Source organism: the organism of the source record quoted next, unplaced genomic scaffold, assembly GCF_019419815.1.
Source record: "Pyrus x bretschneideri cultivar Hongxiangsu unplaced genomic scaffold, Pyrus_bretschneideri_v1 Contig91, whole genome shotgun sequence".
NCBI classification, from domain to species: Eukaryota; Viridiplantae; Streptophyta; class Magnoliopsida; order Rosales; family Rosaceae; genus Pyrus; species Pyrus x bretschneideri.
In genome coordinates, this window is record NW_025999833.1 from 642,482 (window position 1) to 665,035 (window position 22,554).

The following is a 22,554-nucleotide window of genomic DNA, read 5'->3' on the forward strand; positions in this document are numbered from 1 at the left end:
TCTCTGAGCCCCTGAAATATGGTTAGAAAATTATATACTCCTTACTCTCCTTGCAACTGACAGTGTCAAGAAAAACAATCGAATTCACATCTTGTGCTACAACGTAAGAAAAACAAACAAACAAACAAAAAAAAACACAAGTGCAAACTTACAGCTATTAGAATTACCCCTACCAATTCCGTTTGAAGAAACTTCTGAACAAGCATGTCATGTCAAATAGTGGCACCCTCTAATTTCTTCCACCACATAGACCTATCAAATCTCTTTGAAGATTTGGATTTTCTTGCGCTACATGTACAAATATGTTGACAACAATCTTACACAAAAGGGGAGGCCTATGCAAAGTGACAAATGTAGCAGCTGCGAGCACCCCAAACTTGATAAGTCGTCACCTCCCCCTCCCCCGTGGAGACCAGATGTCACATGCACCTGGGGTTACAGTTTGGGAAGTAGAATAATAAGATGCCCTTACTTGCGCTGCTTTTTAGCAAGGGACTCTGACTGGATCTCAGCCTGCCAATTTAAACTTACACATAAGTAAACAGTATAAGAAATCGAGAAATCACTCAACACAAACACAATGTCTACGAATTTCCTACTTTAATTTTGCCACACTCCAGGTTTGTTTTTCTTGTTCCTTTTTATCAAGTACATTGTATTAATAATAAAAGAAGGCACAGTCCCAGTATATGTTGGGTATACATCTATAAGTGTAGTAAATCAATAAACTCTATCAACCCCTTGTTCCTGCGTACATTCCTATTCTTTGTCATCAACGAAAGTCTACTCCTCTTCCTCCAAGGAAGCCACAACAATCCATGTTGTTTGTTTGGGAGACCAAGTCATAGTGTGAAGTGTAAAAGAATAAATTAAAGTAAGAGTATAAAGTAGTGAGAGCAGAGGGATTGTGATGAACCATTTTAAATAAGTGTATATGGACAACCAGAGATACCAAACTGAGATCAGAGAAACTGAAAATCTAAAGTGGACGTAAACTAATATAACGCATCCAAAGACGTTAATTACAATTTACTAAAGACAAGTCCCTACACTGATGAGGGAAGACTATGACAATACACCTCAACGTTAAGCTCCAAAAAGCCTACTAAATCTTGGAGGGGCGCTAAACAAAAGGTGTGAGTATAAATAAAGATTTCTAAAAATCATCTCTCTTTCGAACATACCAACCCATTTTGTTTTACGCCCCTCCAGGATTTAGTAGGCTTTGGTGCTCTTGCCGTCGAGGCATGGTGGCATAGACTTCCCACATCACTGTAGGGACTTTTCTTAGTAAATCGTAATTAACATCTTCGGATGTGTTACATTAGTTTACTTCCGCTTTAGATTTTTAGTTGCTTCGATGTGAGTTTGGTATCTCTAGTTTTTCATCCCATACACTTATTTAATGGTTCATCACACTCTACGTACTCTGTTCTCACTACTTTATTTTATACTATTACTTTAATTTATTCTTTTACACTTGACCTTTTGTCACCTTAGCACGCTTCAATTCGGGTGTCCAGGGTTGGATATCTGGGTTGGGGTGTGTCAGTTTGGCTTCAGGGCCTAGGTTTCCGAAATTAATGCTATGATCTCTGATAGGTTTACGCTGCCCTGCATTCATCACACACGTTATGTTATGCACTGATACCAGTTTGGTATTAGAGCAAAGGTCTTGGGAATCCCTTGGCTTTTACACCTAAGGTGGAACATCAATCTTCTGTTAGTTCTAGGTTTCTTCCTTGAGTCTTGCCACCTCGACATTGTTGAGGCGGTATGAAGGCGACTAGCCTGATTTTGAGCAACTTACTGTTGCTACTCAGTTCATGATGACCCGGAAGAGAGACGAGTTCATGGACCTGATGCAGGGTAAGATGTAAGTTGTTGAGTACCATCGGAAGTTAACTGACCTATCCCGCTAATGTCCTGCCATCACTGCCAACCCATCCGAATGCTCCACCAATTTAAGAAAGAGAACTGCAAACAACTCCAATCTCTGGCGGCATCTGCCAGGTGTACCACATACCAGGAATTCTACAAGGCTTTACTTCGCGTTGAGGATTCCAAAAATGCCCCGAGTGACAATGTTGGTGATGAGAGTGGTAGCACTCAGCGGAAGAGCACAGGAGGCAGTTGTCTTTTGGTCACCGGTAGAGTCAACCTTTCGAACAGAGTGGCTACAATTCCGGATAATCTAGTGAAGGATCTAGTTCCGGCACACCCCGTTCTGAGGGTAAGTCTAATGGTAATTCTCACTTCCGTCCTCAGAGAAGTTCGAGAAACCCTAGTGCTTAGAATCTAGACAATACTTGTGACGACCATTCAAACAAGACATAGGAGAGGGGCTAATTCTTAAGTAACAACAATTAAGGAGAAATATCAAGTATCATTGGGTGAGTGAAGCGTGCTAGTTTAGCTTCAATGGGTTTAATGCTAAGAACTTTCGGTTTCCCAAATTAAGGTCCAATACAGAAGACAGCATCAATATCCACCAGTGTGCATAGATAGGGAAATCTATTCAATTGCTATGGCCACTACTGTAAGGGAGATTCAGATTTCGTTTTCACAAAAACAAAAAAAAAATTGTAATTTTTTTGTGTTTATTTTAAACAATCATTCTATGTGTATTTTCTCCTACCACTGATTCACTCATACCCATCATATCCGCTCTGTATCGTCTCATTTTCCCTTCTCTATTATTAATATCAAATCAAAATACAATAACCAAACACAAAAAAGTCACCAGAAAGGACCTAATAAGATATCTAGGATGAAGTGTAAAAGATATCTATTTAAGGGGAGGGGGAGAGAGAGATCCAACAACAACAACAACAAAGCCTTTTCCCACTAAGTGGGGAGAGAGAGATCCCTTTAGTATAATTTTTATTTATAAAATATTATGTTTACCATTAAAAAAAAAATATTGCCAGATGATTACCAATAAATTACAATACTATCTATGTGATTTGGAATTTTGGAGATACACCTGCAAGATGTTCATCATCTAAATCAAATTACCAATAAATTATTTGTATGGTTGCTTAGGTTTTCTCTTCAGCTTTGGGCCTATAGTGGCCGGTAAATTCTTAAATTCTCTCTGTCGTACAACCTAAATACTTGATTCTAAGCACTAACTTTCAAACTAGTAATCATTTACCAGGGAACATAAACATTTCAGAAATTTTTTGTGATCCATAAATCAGCATTTATGAAGTAGCTAAACCAAAAACAAGACATCAAACGCAGAATTGGTTGAGAAAGCTTACAGCAGTTGAAAGCTGCTCACGGATATAGGCCATTGATCTTAGCATGGCACCCAATGTATCCCTAGAAACTTGAAACTTGACCTCTGACTCCCCTGAAGTTGTCTCTGTGTCTTGAAGCTGAAGAAATAGAAAAAGATTATGCATCTTAACCTGTCAAACATTAAGTAAACGGGAAAACAAAACCTTCAAAACAACAAAATCTTATCACAATTCTAGAAGTGACATCTATAAAATTTTCATTTCAAATCCAGAATAGTTAACAGAGATGGACTTACATTGAGAGTATTAGTTTCATTTGAGGACTAAAAATTTAAATTGTTACAACCTACACAATGTGTTAGCCCTCATCTTAACAGGTTTAAGAAATGTTAAGCTTACCATAGTACATCCCTTCAATTGCAACCTTTAGATAATTATAAAAGTTGAGCTATTTAATATAAATGGTGGTGAGAGTCCACATATCAGGCGGACGGACGAAATTAGCAGTCAGTGTTCCACATCCCAATAGCTCAAGCCTTTCGGGATGATGGTAGGCCAACAAAACATATCAACAAGGATAGAAACTGTCACGTTTTGGACGGTTTTAATCAGGTAGTTAGAATTGGGCCAAAACATTTAATGTGTGTGAGAGAGAGAGAGAGAGAGAGAGAGAGAGAGAGAGAGAGAGAGAGAGATAGAGATTATATGTTGCAATTCCAAAAGCCACAAGTAGAAATGTCTGATTAAATGAAGTGATTCTTATATCTTCTTGTATCATTTGATAATCTAGTTGATGTCCCCCTACTCTAACACTTACATTGTACAACCAATAAAACATGCAATGAAACCAATAACATATGCAATGAATTCATGTCTACCAAAATTACAATGGTTGATGTCCCACTGTCCTATCAGCAACTGTGTGAAATAAATCATTGCAACTGCATTCCCATTTTTTAGAAAAGGACCAAACATGTGAAAAATTAAGAAACAGAAGCTTCCCAATCCACATTTAAAAGAAAGGCTGTCATGAAACCAAGACAAAACCTAAGCCAAAATCTAGTCTTATCCCAGAAGAAGTCCACAAACTCCCCAACCTTCCCTCACAACTTAGGCTGTTTCCTTCCCCAAAAAGTCACTACCAATAAAGGATTTCCCAGAGAGAGAGATAGAGAGAGTACGAAAGCTCTGTGAAGTTCCTCTAAACAGAGTGCACCAGTCAGGGTATAAACAAAATTTGGCCTCTTCCACTGAAGGACCACAGAGGTATTCACCCTTCAATGAGCAACAATCCAAGCCAAAAGTTGGACCTCAGGAAAAACTTTGGCCTTTCAAAACTTATAGTATGGATTGGAAATAGAGACAGTGCAATCCATTATTAAAACTAAAGTAACACTAAAACAGGGATCTCATGCCGATATATCCTTGCAAAAACAGTATCACTCCCTCTTTCCCGCTGTGACTTGGAGCTTCAAATACAACACATTAAGGGATTGAAATACGCTTTTCCAAGGCAGCCTACACCGGTTAACAGAAAGATAAATTGGAAAAACTTATTGAACACAGCCTAGAGTATTCTGAATTGATTAACCATAATTCCGCTTGCAGAAGACCCAGCTATGAAAGGGCGTTTCCAAGTGGAAACCCACAAAGAATCAAAAGGTATTGGGAATGAACAAACAACATGAGGGAGAAAAGTGGTTCACCAAGCAGTCTGACCAAATTTAGGAGATATAGGTTTGAAACTTTGTCTCCATACCTTCAAATTTATAACAGCAACCTTATTAGCTGGTGTTGATAGCTGATCACTGATGTAGGACATGGACCTTAACATTGGCTCCAATGAAACCCTTGAGAGCTGAAACTTAACCTCTGATTCAGTTGATGGAATTCTGCTATAATCTTGCAACTGCAGTGGTCATAATAGAGATGTTTAAGAAGAAAAATATGGAAGAACGAGAACACTCGTGCTAAGCTTGACAGTGCAAACCCGAGCATTCCATTAGAACAATGCTACATCTCAGAATTAAGTGCAGTAATAATACCATATCAAGAGATAGCCTAGATGAAGGATTTAAAAAGATTTCATGTAACTCAGGCATCCTGGGGTCTGATTATCAAATACGGTAAACTTGAGCTAAATTTATTTGATAATACATTATGCCACAACTAATGAAATTTATTTGATAATACATAATGTCACAACTATTGTGTCATTTCTCATTTTTGTACCTTCAGGTTAATGACAGCTACTCTATTTCCTGGTGTTGAATTCTTATTTTCCATGACCCAAGTCATTGACTTTAGACATGGAAGTACCACCTGCAAAAAAGCCCAGATCAATGCCATGAACTTGCACTCAGAACAAAAGGGCCTAGAAGTACAGCAACAAAACAAAGAATTATTTTCCATACCATGTTCTCAGGAGTACCATCATCTCGATGAAGAGATACAGGGGCCATCCGTGGAAAATTCAAGTCAGAAACATTTGGAGCAGGTGCACCAGCATCATTCAAATTAAAACGCCTCATTACTTCATCATGGCGTGGCCACAACAGAGGAGTCATATCTGATGTTGATGTCGAGTTTTTCTTGTCATCATAGCCAGTCACATTAGTCTGAGAGCTAGGAGGTGCAACTTTAGCAACATTTTTTTTCACACCAGAAACCTTCTTCCCACCATCTTTAAGAGCAGTCATTGCTGCAATAAAAGTTTCTGTAGTGGTTGCCCCATCCTCTGCATATTTGATGGCTTCTCGACACAGATTGTTGTACCGTAAAGTTAGAGACTCTTGGCCATGTAACTCCCCACTATGTTCATCTGGGTTAGTTCCATTCTTTGCATTTCTTGTCCATCGTTTCAAAATGTAATAGGAAGGCAATGTAAGCACATTCGTTACAGTAAATACTGTCAAAACATGTCTACAAAGAATGCCTGAATACTCAAACATTTGACAACTACAGTTAGCTCTCATCTCCGGATAGTTAAATGTAACGATGTATGCCTTGCTGTCGTCTTCGAATTTTGCAACTCTGAATGTGCTAATAGCTCCATCACCTTCAATTCTATTTGCTGTGTACACAAAAGTCTCAACTAGCTCTTCTTGAAATTTTGCAAAAATCTTTCTTGTATAAAGATTGGCTGCTTGTTTCTCCATGGGTGATGGTGTTCTCAAAACTGGCGTTGTACAAATTGTATCAAAGTCTGCTTCTATTTCCCTTTCAAACCAATTCTCCAAAGCTCTTTCATATTGCCTAAAGAACAATGGTAATGTGGTCTGTTGATTCACATAGCCTTCAAAGAAGGAACCATCGTACCCTTGATTGGGAGATATGGCAGCAAAAAAGGAATCCCGGAAATACACAGGTACCCACTGAGCACGAGCATGGTATAACGATTGAAGCCAATCATTTCTCCTGAGGTCATATTTATCAAGGATAGAATCCCATGACAATTCAAACTCCTCAACAGTTTCAGTCAAGTTGATACAATTATAAAGTTCCAGCTGGAAATTGGGGTGTGCATGGCATACATGTGCCAACCTATCCTGGCCTTCTCTTAAAACATGCCACTTGCTAATGCAGTGACGGACTTCTGGAAACACCTGAGAAACTGCTATCTGTATGGTTCTGTCCTGATCAGTCATAATCGAAACAGGAGAGCAATCATTCATTGCTGTAAGGAATGTCTTGAACAACCAAATAAAAGATGCTTCAGACTCGTCTAGAAGTAATGCACAACCAAACAAAACCGTTTGACCATGATGGTTCACTCCGGTAAATGGAGCAAAGGGCACCCTATACTGATTGACTCTGTATGTGGTATCCAGTGTCACAGAATCACCAAAATGACAGTACGCAGTTCTTGACCTCGCATCTGCCCAGAACACATTTGCCATGTGATTATCTTCATCAAGTTGTATTGCATAAAAGAAACCAGGGTTCTCAGCCTGCATTTTCTTGAAATACTCCAGCAAATTCTGAGCATCCTTCCCTAGTGTCCTCCTTCGACTACTAGGCCTAAGAGCATGATCGACTGTTACAGCATTCTTGATTGGCCTATTTGATTCTGCAGATAAAGTATTCCTAACTACACGATTTTTCTCTACAATGGTATGGTTTCCATGGTTTCCATCCATTGATACATACATAACACCACTGGGAACAATCCCTACTCCTTGATAAGTTTCAGCTGCGTTCTTTGCTGCACCAGCAAAATGCCGGCGAGGCCGGAGATATTGCATTTTAGCAGGATTCGCTAATGCATGACTATGCTCCTTCACAAATTTCGTTGAAACCCACTTGTCTTGATCCTTTAACTCTATCCTAAGCATTGCATCACAACTATCAGCATGCCTTCTTTTCAAACCCTCTCTGCCACATACAAACTCCCGAGCTATGGTTGTCCCATCAGGTTTAGAACGACTGGATTGACCAACTTTAGAGCTAAAACCCAAACGCCTGGCGTATTCATCGTAGAAAATCTTAGCAGCCTCTTCAGAAGTAAATTCCATACCCACGTATGGCTCAGAAATCCCATCTTCATCATGAGCCTCTGAATTTTTGGCATTATTCAGTTCTACACCTTCACTTTGTTCAGCATCACCATCATCGGCCATCCCGCAATGCACCATTCCTTCGACACCAACCACTTCAACATCCATACTAAACCCACTGTGTAATGCTAAAGAATAGAATCCTTACCTTTCAAGCTAATCAAATAGCAGAGCACCATGTGTTTCATTAACACAGAAAGTGTAGTTCAATCTGCACACGGTCCCAAGCACACAAACTGGTTCATGGCTGAGCCTAAAAAATATGGGATATATGTATATATTACCTATAATTACAGAATGTAAATTTTGAATCTCTGAAAAAGCCGAAATATCAATGGATATCGGAGAATTGTAATATCGACCAGAAATAGAAATATCCAGCATAATTTTTAATGCTACTAACGCAATTGAAACCCACAATTACCAAAATTAATCCCTAATTTCACTCATGCAGAAGATTAAAATCAACTAATGAACATGAATGAAAACCAATCAGTGAGCACAGAAAGAAGGACATAAATTCAGAGTCGCCACTTACAACTGCTCCAGGCTTTCAACTTCAAATTGACACCCCCAATCGAGCACGGCAGAGCAGAGCAGAAAAACCCTTGTTCGGCTGGTTGGTTGGTTGGTTTGTTGGTTTGTTTGTTTGTTTTGTTTGGGTCTCCTTCTCAAACTCTGCCCACTTCTGTGTGTCTCTTTCCCTAAACCCACTTTCGACTGTCAATGTTTGTTAATTTCTATTCTATCCTTCTCCTTTGATAGATTTATTATTTTCTCTCTTGTTTTAGTTGGCATTAAATTAACAGATTTTGCTAATAATATTATAAAATCAAAAGGACAAACATTTATGCGATCCAAACACAAAATCACGTGTACCCAAGTCACATAATTACTAGTTCAGCGTCGCGTCAGGTCGTACTGTAGACGAACAAATACAAATGTGTGATGCAATCATTATAGTTATATCTTATTTTACATTTCCGACATATATAAATGAAAATTATAATTCGATGAGAGTATGCAAATTTGAGATTTCATTAATTTTTTCTCTTTGGTTAATAGGCCTCATCAACAAAAAAAAGTGTAAAAATAAAAAATAAAAAAAATTTTAAAAAATGTAAGTTTACTCACACCTTCCAACAAAGATGGATATCTTACATTCCGTTATTTATGAATTTTAAAAAAATGTAAAATATCCCTTTTTGAGGCACTTTGTATCTAGCATTAGAGATGCCCTTTGTGAATATTGGTAATGGGTGTATAAGTCTCGAGTTGTTCGAATGATCAACTTTTTGTTGTTGTGGTTATAACATTCACCAGTCTATGACAAAAAATGAAAATAATCATGTCTCTGACTCTCTGTTTTATTTTCCTTTGTGGTCTCTGTTATTTTTTTTAATTTTTGTTGTAACTTAGTTGAAAGGAAAATAATATTTTAGAAATTTTAATGATTTTATTATGTTTTTATTCCACTTTATATACATTCCTTCTTTCTTTCCTTTTTAATAAAAATTATTATTATTAAGGGAGGGGAAAGATTTTAAACAATTACATTAATTTACATGAGGAGTTTTGAACTTGGGGTACATGGGTAGAAACCTAAACCCTGTTAGGATCTTTCTTTGTTGAAGGTTTTGTTAGGCATTCTTAATTGTAAAGAGGTGAACAAGGCCTTTATGCCCCGTATTTTTAAGTCAGCGAGAACTAGGCCCAAAGCACCTCGAAGGATAACTAACACAAGTCCTAGGGAATGCTTTGTAGTTCTTTCAGCAGCTCCTATGTGTTTGATTTGGTATCACGTTGAATGCTTCCAACCTGATGAAGTGTTTCCGGTAGTTTGAGGAGGATTTGTTGAACTCTTAACAAATATTGGGCATTCGGTATTGGTTAGGCTTGCATGAGAGCTTGAGGTGTGGAGCTAAAGATCCACAAGTTTAGCAAATGAGATGATATTCGGTATTGGTTAGGCTTAAGTTTGGCGTGAGGGTTTCTAAGAGGTTTTTTTTGTGGATGAGTTGGCCATGGTGGTTGGGTTCATGTGTAGTAAAAATGGGGAACTTAAGGCTTGGTTTGTGGATTTGGTGTTTTTACAGTAGATGAAAAGGAAATAATTGGAGGATGGTGTATTAAGATATGGAGATGCTGCTACTAGATTATTGCGACAACTTAGAGAGTTTTCCGGCGCTGGAAGATGGATTTGCAGTGCTGGGAGAAAGATAGAGGCTTGGAACTTTGCTATGATGCTTTTATACTACCTATGAGTAAAAGAGTTAGAGGCAAGAGAGTGGGAAGTTGGAAGAAAATGGCCTAAGGGACTAGTGAGAAGTCAAAGGAATTTCCTGTAGCAGATAGAGGTATTCTTGCAACAGGAACAAAATGTTCTTCTTTAATCTTGAGGTTGAAAGAGCATGCTAGAAAAGGCTTGGTACTGGTAAGTTTGCATCTCAAAAATCATCTCTTTACTATGACGTTGGCTTCCAATTTATAATGGGTAAAGGTTATCCCTAGTTTCTGTTCAATTCAAGGATGTGCAGAAACGTATTTCCAGTGGCTAAAATGAAGAGTCAAAACTTTCTTATATCTAATGAACAAAAAGACAAAAGGCAGAATTCTTTTTGAAAATACATTTATAACAAATTGGTTTACTACCAAGGTGTAAATCAACCAATTCCCATGTGTTGTTTTCCATAATGGATTTCATCTCACTTTTAATTGCTTCATTCCGAGCCTCGGAAGAAGACATTGCTTCTTTGAAAGTTCTAGGTTCAATCTCGGACAAGTAAGTAATGAAATCTGGTATAAAGTTTTAGAAACTTTGCTCCTTTTTCCTCTTGAAGAATAAGCCTAATCATGACTATGATCATGAATCCTATTTTTTTTAGAACAAGATTCATTTTCTTTGTAAAGAAATATATCTTTTTTTTATTTATTATTATTAAGGAGAGGGTTTGAAACTATTACAATAATTTAGGAGAGGGGGAGTTTCGAACCTAGGACGCATGGGTGAAAACCCAACACCCTATCCATTAGGATATTGGACCCCATGCAAGGATATATCAAAGAATTTTGCATCTGCCGATTCTAATATGGAGCCGTTGTTTGATGTATAATTTCATGTTGTGCTCATAAATCTGAGAAAACAATAGACTTATACTCTCCTCTTATATCAGATCTAAGTGCTTTAATTTTTCTCTTAAATTGATTTTCAACTTCAGCTTTATATGTATGAAACATATTCAAAGCTTCGTCCTTGATATGAATCAAATAAACATGGCAATACTTATTGCAATCATCAATGAAAGTGACATAATAATTCTTTCCTCCACGAGTTGGTGTGGAATTAAAGTCACAAAGATTACTATAAATTAGTCCGAGTGATTCATTTGATCTTTCCAAAATTGACTTTCTAGTCGGCCTAGCAAATTTCGATTCGGTACATAAATCAATTTTGAATTTAGGGAATAATTCTAATTTGACCATTCTATGCATGAAACGAAAATTAACATGTCCTAATCTTGTATGCCAAATATTAAAAGACTCGGTAATATAAGTAGAATCATTTATTTTATTAGCATCATCAATAACAATTACAATGAGTTTCACAAGGCCATCAACCACATAGCCCTTTCCAACAAACATCTCACCCTTGGTATTTGTTGGATTCAAATACAAGTTTGAAACCCTTAGCAATCAAAATATGCTCAAAAACTAAGTTCCTCCTTATTCCAGGAACATACAACATATTTAACAAAGTCAAACTCTTCCCATATGCGAGTTTGAGTATCATTTTGCCTTTGCCCTCCACTACGGATGATGCAGAACTGCCCATATACAGTTTTTTTTTTCCAGAGGCAATAGAATGGTACTCAATGAACAGGTTTTGTCAGCACATATGTGCTTAGTAACACTTGTATCCATCAACCAGTCACTCACATTTGAGACCATGTTATTTCAGACACAACATCAACCAACTCTTCATCGGTGATTATCATGTTTGCTTTATTGTTGTTTTTGTTGGCCTGATTTCCATCATTGCAATGATAATAATCTTGTGCCCTTTGACTAAGTTTGCCATAAATATAGCAGGAGCCCTTAATCTTCTTCAAATTTTTACAATTGTGCAAACTGCTTGAGTTTCTAAACCTTATTCTTCTTCGACTGGGCTTTGGAGTTTCCTCTCTCAACATAATTTGCATTGGCTTTAATGGCAACAAACCTATCTGTACGATATGCACTTCTGTGTCCTCTTTCACTTGTAGCCTCAGAGTCAAATCCTCCATATTAATCTCACGACGGTTGTGCTTTAGATAAATTTTAAAGTCATTCCAAGACGTTGACAATTTCTCAATCATAGGGCCGACTTCAAAATGCTCATTGATCTCATATTCCTCTTAATGCAGTCCACAAATCAATTTCTGGATTTTCTCGACCTGAGAGACAACAGACTTAGAATCCATTATGTCTACTAATTAATGAAACCCTCTTTGTCAACCAAAAGAGGGTGAAAAGACAAATTAGTCTTCTATCACACAAAAAAAAATGATGGGTGATAATGTAATTTCACAGGTCCAAATTTTACCCTTTTTATTAAAACCTTACCTACAGGTAATGTTAAAATACCTCCAATATTAAAATTAAAAATAAAATAAAATAAAATAAAAGGGAAACCTCCCACTCCCCCCACATTCTCTCTCTTCCTCTCTCTTTCTCATTTTCTAAAAAAATGTGCTCATAGACACAAAGCGTGTAGGCAAATGTTAGTAGTATATTTAAGGAACTTATCGATCACTAATTTAGTTGAACCAGCATCACCAATCTTATACTTTTTCCCCAAGGATTCCCACATCTCTTTTGCAGTCTTGTACATAGCATAGATGTCATAGAGATTATCATCCAAACCATTAAGGATATTGTTTTTGCAACAAAACTCATAATGATTCCAAGCTTCAATTGCCATCACAATTTCTTTCATCATTGGATTCTCATTAGACTTTGGAGCCTCTTCCTTGACAACATGAGGGAGATTCATGATTGTTAGGAAGAACATCTTTTGTTACCATCTCTTGAAATCCAGCCTTTTGAATTTCTCTGGTTTTTCAATGTATTTAGGCCTAATGCCATTCACATTCACAGATTGTTGATCCATAATTTCTGTTTCAAGATTGTTGGATATTTATCAACAATCAATGACATATATATATTTGAATGTGCTAATAAACAATAAATTACAACTGAGTCTATTGATAAAAAATGAGTAAACGAAAATAATATTAAACAGATCAACTGAAGATTGAGACTTGCATACCGCAATATCCTTGAAATAGAAATTCACCCCTATAATGTGCTTGTAGTTTTGTAGGCATCTACTTCACTAGGATTCAAAGTTCTAAACTAGGATTCCTGCGTCGGAAAACTTTGTTTCTAGGGAATTTCTTTGTGGTTCTCTGATAGGAGCATATTTAGGCGACTTACTTAGCTTGTTTTCGTGCATCTATGTTGTTAATTCATAGTTGTTTTAGTAGTTTAAGCCATTTTCGTGTGTTTTTAGGTTCATATGGCTAAGGAAGCAAAAAGATGCATTTTGGAGCATTTTGGAGCAAAATTGGGCTTGGAATGGATAGCATATGCTTGGAGCCAAAGTGTTGGACGAATTTGAAAGCCTTGTATGCACTTTGGACATAAAACAAAGGGCCTAGCCCAATCAAACAATCCTTTGAGCCATGCAAAACCTCTAGCCCAATCAACAACCCTTAGCCACATGCATTCACATGCATCACAACCCCAAAACCATCAAGAAACACCCATTGCCGTGCCTTGCCTTCCCCTTGCATTTTCAGCCATTCCACTTCATCATTACACCACCTTCTCCATCTTTATTCCACATGCATTCATCATAATTCACCCTAGCTACCACCATTCACACACACATGCACTTACTCTTTCATCATTGCACCACCAATTCAACACATGCATACACACACCAACAACAACTCAATGCCGTGCATTCCCAATCCCTTTCCAGCATTTCACATGCATTTCCACCTTCCTACTTCATCATTTCAGCCACATATTCACCCACATGCACTTTAATCATTCAACACATGCATTCACACACCAACAACAACTCAATGCCGTGCACTCCCATTGCCTTTCCAGCACCAAAACATGCACTCACATGCATTTTCAGCACCAAAACAGCATTCACATGCATTTCCACACACCTTGCCGTGTATTCCCTTGCCTTTCCACCAACAACCTAGCTGTTTTTCCATCATTATTTCATCCACATGCACTCTCAATCATAACAGCCACATTCACTCTTAAACAATCATCCACATATTCTCCCATTCCCCCTATAAAAACCCATGCATTCATACACAAAAATACATCTCATTTTCATACACAAACACATCCATTCTTCCTTGCCGTGAGCTCCCATTCCATTATAATCCAAACACCACTCCTCATCCATTTCCATAATCCCCCAAACCTCACCTTAGACCTTGTGCTACAACAACGAGGAAGATAAGAGGGCCTAAACGTTCATACAATTCAAGTTTGAGTTGTTGGAATGTTTATGTGTTTCTTTGATTTCAAAGTTTAAATTCAATTCTCTTTGTTTTGTACGTATGAGGAATGGAAGAGAAGAGTGCCTAAACGTTCATACAATTCAAGTTTGAGTTGTTGGAATGTTTATGTGTTTCTTTGATTTCAAAGTTATGAGGAACTAAACCCCCCTTTAGCTAGGGGGTGATTCGAAACTATGTTTATGCTTGCAATATGAATTGATTATCTTTGGTTGGAATTTCATAAGTTGTGGATTCAATTTGTTTAACCGTTTGATTGATAACTTATTTATGTATGTTTATTGAGAATGCGCGCTTAATTTTCATGCATGAATATGACGCTAGAATATAAGTGAGTTTCACCTAATCGTTATGAACTTATATTCACAAGTAGTGGAGGTTGCTTATAAACAATCGCGTTAAATGAATTCTTGGCACGAGTTTCATGCTCATCATAGTAACGAATGCCTCGTCAACACTTATAGTTTTCATAATGCTTAATGATCTTTGATTGTATCTTTATTGTGCTGTTCACGTAAAGGACTTTTGGAGAATGTTGTGAATTGCGTTGCGCAAACCCATCCAATTCATTAACTTAAGGAAAACTTGACGGTTAATTTAAGCGGACCTAATTAACCCGGAGTGTTGAGTTTCATAATTTATCGAAAGACCAACTGAGAATCAATTTTGTATGCAAGTGTAACATGTGTGGAGAAGAACCCCTTGGCTATTCCATCATCCATATTTTCATCACTTTCATATTTACATTCTGTCTAGTTTATTAACTTGTTTCGTTATTTCAATTTTCGTCAAACCTCAATCCCCCTTTTGCTTTAATGTTCAATTTAGTTAGAAATCAATTTAGTTTGTGTTTTTTTAAGCATTTTGAGTCTTTTGGTTTGTCTTAGTGTTTTAACGTTTAGTTTCGCATTCTTTGAGTCTAGTTTAGTGTTTTATATTGTTTTTACGTTTTTAAGTCAGTTTCCAAGAGATTAACAATCCCTCCTAATCCCCGGCCTAGAACGATCCCTACTTACATACTTACTACAAATGATAAAAAGAGGGTTAATTTGTGTGCGTATAAATCTCGCATCATTCTCTCAGTTTGCTTCTATGGAAGAAAACATAATTTTTGGTGTTTTGAATGATATGCAAATGCATTTATTTATAGTAGTCATATACCTATTTGCAACAGATATGATTTTGGGAGGTTACTGTTCAACGTAAATAGTGTGTGGCTTCATCTTTTTCTCAAACTTTTTCAGATGTTCTCAGACTTCATCCGGAATGATGAGTCCGTTGAAAAATAAAAAGATTAATTAAATTCAAAATTAATTTAAAATTTAAAATATTAATTATTGAATTTAATTATTAGAGCCCAAGCCTAAGAGCCCCAAGGCGTTCTCAGCTATTCTCAGACGTTCTCAATTGGGTTTGTTTTTCATTGCCTTTGCCACTTGTGGTTTCTTTTGGCTTTTATCATGCATATGAAGATTAGTACTAATGAGAAGATCATGTAGGAGTAAGGAGGCTATATCGAAACTTCACTATTTGTTTTTGTATATCAGATTATGATTTTTTTTTTTGTGGTAATGGTGGAAAGGAATATACTTGTTCTCTGATTTCTGGTGTTTGATGTGCCTATTACCCATGCCTTTACTCTTGTTTAAACCTTGGTGTCCAATGATCAACGATTCTTTGCTTAATTATTTTCACATAATTTGAATGGGTGACTTTAAAGCTTATAAATATGGCATATAAAGCGAGTGTAAAAGTTAAACTCTTAAACTCTCTTGTTTATATATTCAAAATGGTATCTACTTGTGAAAGGTACTTTTTTTTATTAAAGATATTGTTTTACTTGGTATAGGCTTCCATTACTTACATTCATCAATCTTTTTTATTAAGGAATGAGGCTGGGAAATTTTTATTTTGATCCATTCATGGCACCTGGTGGCCAAGTTAACTTCAAGGAAGCACTAGACTCAGTCACCCCGCTCAACTTCAAATCCTTGAGAAATTTTTGAAGGAAGGCAATGGAACTCCATGCTTGCAGAAGATCAAATAGATAACCATCGAACTCACACAACATGAACTGGTGATAAGAGACTTTACATCCCTTCATGGAAAAGTCTTCGATGTTTTTAACCAACAAAATCAGTCTGATTGGTGCATTGGGTTTTGAATTTCATGTCTCTTTGAAATGTATGTTACTGCTATAAGACTGACGGTCCTTACTTTTTATATATGAAGCGTGACTACGATTAATTTATGTGCATACTGATTGTTATTAAAAAATTGTCATAAAATATATCACGTTGCAGTTTTATTTGTTACGGAATGGTTTCTTACGCATGTTTATTATTTGTCTTATTTCTTTTGATAAATTTGACAATGTTTGCATTCTCATTGATATAATTATTGCATTCTTGAATAGTTCATTGCAGTTTCCATATTAAACATATTTTAGTACAAATTGGTTTATGGGATAAAGTGAAAGCAGTGAAATGATTTGACTATTCAAACCATATGACCGAAGCGTGATGATTATGGTTATTATAAACATAATCATCATGTGTACCCATATTAGTTCCTAATTGGCATTACATGATGTGATAATTTCTTATTGTTTTGCTTGATGGCATATGCTTGTATTTTTCCTGCTCTAAATTTCAAATAAATACTAGAAAACCAATGATGGACTTTTCATGTGTTTTGAGAAACGCACGGTGTCTATGGTTTTCAAATGGTGTGCATTTTCTTTTAGCAGCACATATAAATTCTAATTATATATGGATCAATGAATTCCAATAGAAAAAGTTATGACATATCCAGGTTGTGCTGTTTAGGAAGTTGTGCATCTCTTTCATTGGTATGGATATATTGTAACCACATTTGTGAAGAAATAGAAGTCTATTTCTTAGAGGAAATATGCTATTTCATAGGTTCTTTCATACTTCGCTTTGAAAAAGACGATGAGTTCTCTATATATTAAGTATGTATATTTAATCAGTCTAATTTATGATGTTCTATATGATTAAGACACATCATTAAATGATACATCTTGCATGATATATACATGTATATGCATATATGTACATTACTAGAAATTGTTGCCCGCACATTGTTGCGTGATAACAAATTGTATGAACAATATAAAAAATGTCTCATAAAAGATTAATATTATTTATATTAAAAATGTTAGTAAGATTTGTACATACAAAAGCATATCAAAGTTGCACCATCCCAAGTGCATTGTCAGCAATGTTTCTTTGAATTAAATTGTCCTAATACAAACATAAACATGAATACATGAAAAGTGATCAAAGTATGAAATAATACTTGAATCAAATGTATAAACAAAAAAATTCAAACATGAGAAAACCTTATGCAATTATCTCTATTTGTGTTTAAGTACAAATAGATTGAACTCCTAATTATCTACATCAACATACCATTTCTTTGCAACTACTACATCAATATGTAACACATACTTCATTCAATTTGGGATTTCCAAACACAAAACTATTGACGCCATTCAATTTGGGATTTCAAAACACAAAACTATTGACGCAAAATTCCAACCCATTTTTGTGTTATAGAAGATAGTGAGAAGCAGGGCAACATGCCACACTTTCAACTGAAACACCCAAGATTTTTGTGTTAAGCTCTGCAAACTCAGCGTGGCAGTTGTTGAGAGCGGTGATCTCTGCAATGTGGGTTCACAAATTTTGAACAAATCAATTAGGTTAAGATAGATTCATTCAACATCAAATAAAGATTAAAATTTATATGCAGAGATGCTGACTGAAAACATGCTTACATACAAGACAAAACAAATGTGAAGTCCAATGTGTAAAAAAAAAAAAGAATCACATACTTATTCCCAATGTACTTAGAAAGCTTAACCTGAAATCCAAAAACCAAATCTTCAATTGTAATGAAACAAATGGTACATTAGTCATTTGAAACCCTTTCTATAAGAAGCTCTTCTGCTTTTGAAAACCCTTCTATAAGAAGCACTTCCGCTTTTAAGCGTTTTTGCTAGAAATTTTTTTATTTGAAACATGTTTGAAGTTTCTATTAAAGTCCACATGCTTCCTGAAAAAAACATAGAAATGATTCTTGAAGCATATGGCAGGTGCTTTTTTAGAAACCATTTGGCAAGTGCTTTCAAAGAACCAAAATCAATTTTAATCTCTCAGAAGAAAATCTTATACAAACCGGGGAATCAAAATACAAAATACAATAGCAAAACAATGCTCGTCTGATGAAAGAAAAAAATAGTAATAGTAATATACCCATATACGCTGCAATAGGCTTGCTTTTGCAGAACTAAGTTTCCAAGGAACAATCGACCCACAGATAATCATGTCAACTTCCAGAATCACGACCTTACTAAAAACAAAAAATGCTCAAATAATAAAAAATTGGGAATTATGGTTGTTTAATTATACCTAAAGTGTAGTAGTTATAGTTGGTGTTTATTGGCCTTCGAGGGAGTCGAAGACCTCGAATTATAGCGGAATGCAGAAACTGGGATTAATATTCAATTTCTTTGTATACAGGACACTTTAAAGATTGAGATTTTTTTTTCACTTTTATAATAATAATAATAATAATAGTTTTGACAACAAAATCAGAATTTTGACAACCAATCATCAAAAAATTCAAAATTTCTAAAACCTTTCAATCAACTTTGGACTTACATTGCAGTCTGTAGCTTTTCCAACCACAAAGAAAGCAACTAGGAAGCGAGAGCATGAAGCAGGTCCTATGGGAGTTCATTGACAATCGGTCACCTAAAAACCGAAAAATTAACCATTTTTTAAAGTAAATGCAGGGTTCATGAAAATCCTGTGAAACTTATTAGGATTAAAAAATTAGGCGAATCAATTTGTTCATATAGCTCACATCTTGAGCTAAGAGAGTCGGAGGTTGATGCTGCTGTTTTCAACAAAATTGGGGCAATGGTGGAGAAACATTGTAAGAGGGTTCTGGCAGAGCAAATTGATGAAAAAAATAGAAGGGAAAATGTAGCACGACTTAGTAATTTATATGTTACGAAAGTAATGATAAAGTCCTGATAAAATACCTGCATCCTTATATCTTTCATCTTTGATAGCTAAATTTAACCAAACCAAGTTCTTGAATTAAAGAATTTGGGCCCTCTGTAGCACTGGAAAGAATATAACATATGATTAAACATACACAACCCAAAAGATCCCTCTAGGATAACCCCATGAATAAAACAAATTCAACCAAGAAACAAAAAATTAAGAACAACTCAAAAACCAAAAGAAACCCTATTACAGTTTTAGCTCACTAACCCATTGAATCAAAACAAATTCAATAAAAAAACATAAATTAATAACCCAAAAATTAAATCGAAGGATTCTGCAAAAAAGAGACACCGTTGGGTATTGAAACTCATGAAGAGCATGGAAATAATCAAACCAACATCCAATTTAGTACACACCTAAGCACAACATAAGAAAAAAACCATCCTCAACTCTTCAATCATTTATCAAACGCAATAAACATTCATATAAAAACTCTCAATCATTTATCAAAATTGAATTAATTGAATCTTCATTGGAAAATCTTAGTTATTATTAGAAAATCTACTGTCAGAATCAGAATAGAAAAAGGTAAACCAAATCAAATTATCCATTTGAAAAGACTAAATCAGTGATGTAAATTATTAAGGGGGAAACATATATGGAAAAGATAAGAACAAATAGCTTACCAATTGTGGCTATTCCCACCTCAAACAAAGACAACAGCAATAGACCTAAAAATTGAATGCTGAATAAAAAGAATTATATATTGGAGAATCAAATTGAAAAAGTCCAACATAACCCAAATTTACATTAACAGATAAACATATGCCAAAATAAAGAAAAAGAAAACCAACATATTTCCAGTAAGAAACCCAACAAACCATCCAACACTTCAAATCACTGCTAAAAAAATTCCACATAACAAAATCAAATTACTAAATTTTTTTTGTCTGAACTGAAAATTAGGTAAAAAAATTAAAACTCTTTTCAGATTTGAACAACAAAATGCCAACCGAAAATAAAATATATACAAAGAAAATTAAAAACTAATAATATATAAAAACACCAAAAACTGAAAAAACATTCATACATTTTGAACTAAGCAACAAACACTTGCTTTTAGTTTTATATATTGAAACTCATTACTGATGATAAAATTACCAAAATTTGGAAACAATGTCAAAGTTTCATATGACAACATGGCCCTTAACAATTTGCAAAGAAAATGCAAAAATTTGGCTCTAAATGATTAAAATATAGAACAAAAAAAATGAAAAAACAAACATAAATACTAACTAGTAATAGATCCCACCCACCAAAGAAGCTCCAAGAGGTAAGAATACCCTTCATAACCTACTACAATCAAGAGAATCAATAAAAACCCATTTCAAAAAATTAAAATCCGTGAAAGAAAAACTAAAATTTTGAGGAAAAATTGAAATAAATAAATAAATCATCAGCTTTGACTCCATAAGTAGTTGTAGGTACCTCAAAAGTGAGAGAGACAGAGCAAAGAGATGAGTGAGAGAACATGGGTTGAGTTTCGGGCGATTTTCTTGCTGAAATTTTCATAGATGCGTGTACACCTTGAAAACCTTGTAGAAATACGCATCATACTCAGCCTATACAAAATTAAAATTTTGAAATCAAGGAATAACTATTTGGAAATTAGGGTTTACAATGAAGAAAAGGTGGAGAATTTGAAGGACCTGTTGCGGCGGTAGTAGGGGACCACTTTGATTTAAATGATTTCTTGTCAGCATTGTGGTGGAGAAACCAATAGAATTGTATAGAGAAGCTGAGATTTGAAATCGAAAGAGAGTGACAGAAGGTGAATTGGAGAGTGACAAAAGCAGAGATTTGTGAGAGAGAGAGAGAGAGAGAGAGAGAGAGAGAGAGAGAAATGGAATTTGAAGGAAAATTCGAGATGATGAAGTCGAAGCGGAAGGTCTATCAATGTTGGACGCATGGGCATCTAAGTTTTCTCATGGTTTATGAGGAAGAAATCGAGATATTTTACCAGACACCAGCAAGGCTAAAATCATCTTTTTACTGTGTTATTAAAAAAGGTTAGATTTGAAGAGCAACTGAAGGGCAAAAATGGAAAAACACTATAGAAGGAACAGTAACTCGTTTTCTCTTTTAGTGTGTGTGTGTATATATATATAATTTGATATTGGATTGTGGGTCAAGAATTGATTAATAATTTGTCTTTGGTGAGGCATGTAAGTTACTCTTGAAGGTATGTAATCTTACTGTATAGTTAATACACAAAACTTTAAAGGTTGTTTAATTTATAGCATGTGGGGGCTAAGTTCCACTACTCTTATATATGTCGATGCAAACTAAATGTTCAAAGACCGGCTAATACTATAGCACTGTAGGTTAATGTCAATTATAAACTAATTACTATGTATTAGTATCTACACTTAATGTTGAAGCATATTGTGGATTATATATTGTCGTGGATGCTCTCTTGGTTGTTTCACAATATGATTTATTTTCCCAATCTTGAATTATAAGTAATTTGTTAGAAAGCTATTGAGAATTTAGCGTGAGGATTGATGTCATTGCTCACCAGGCCAAACAAATAATGTTAAACTTTCTTCAAGGTGCGTATAATTACTCTTACTTTTGATATTTTATATATACTAAAATTGACTTGAAATTTTTCTTGAGGTTAAATTTTCTGATAAGCAAAATAATGGGGAGTATGTTTGATTGCTCTTACCCATGTTTATGGTAGTGTGAGGCTATGCACAAAAATAGGACATTTTCTTAATCTTGGGATAGAAATAGGACAAATTGGCCATGCACACCATGCACAAAACCGAAATTATTAAAATGCCTACATATAAATACTAAAAACCCTCAACTCATTTTATAATTTTTTTTTTCATTTGGAAGAAAGGCATGCCGAGAAAGCTCTATGAGCTATGGTTTCTAGGTTGAGCTCAAATCTCCAAGCTCCAATTTCGAAGAAGGGGTAGTCAAGAGTGAAGTTTCGAAGTGAGGGTTTCTTGTTTGCATCAATGTTCGATCCTTAAGGATATGATTCTGTACCAGATTTTATGTTTTGGCCAAAAAGTTCCAGTTTTTCCAGCCAGTGAAGCTTCGGCAG

The 22,554-nt window shown here is 35.5% G+C and overlaps 1 protein-coding gene across 2 annotated transcripts; it reads right to left on the reverse strand.

Annotated features, from left to right (window-relative positions):
- Positions 1-19: 19 nt before the first annotated feature.
- Positions 20-8,507, reverse strand: LOC103952904 (protein FAR1-RELATED SEQUENCE 3). 2 transcript variants are annotated; one of them, XM_009364593.3, is made up of 6 exons: positions 8,340-8,507; positions 5,660-8,012; positions 5,478-5,567; positions 5,005-5,154; positions 3,267-3,383; positions 20-513 (listed from the first exon to the last, which is right to left on the reverse strand). In XM_009364593.3, exons 2-6 carry the CDS (start codon positions 7,907-7,909, stop codon positions 469-471), a joined length of 2,652 nt encoding a protein of 883 aa, XP_009362868.2. In that variant the 5' UTR covers positions 7,910-8,012; positions 8,340-8,507; the 3' UTR covers positions 20-468. The 2 variants fall into 2 exon arrangements, with proteins under 2 accessions (XP_009362868.2, XP_048432755.1); XM_048576798.1 differs by having other exon boundaries at positions 5,660-8,054.
- Positions 8,508-22,554: the final 14,047 nt, after the last annotated feature.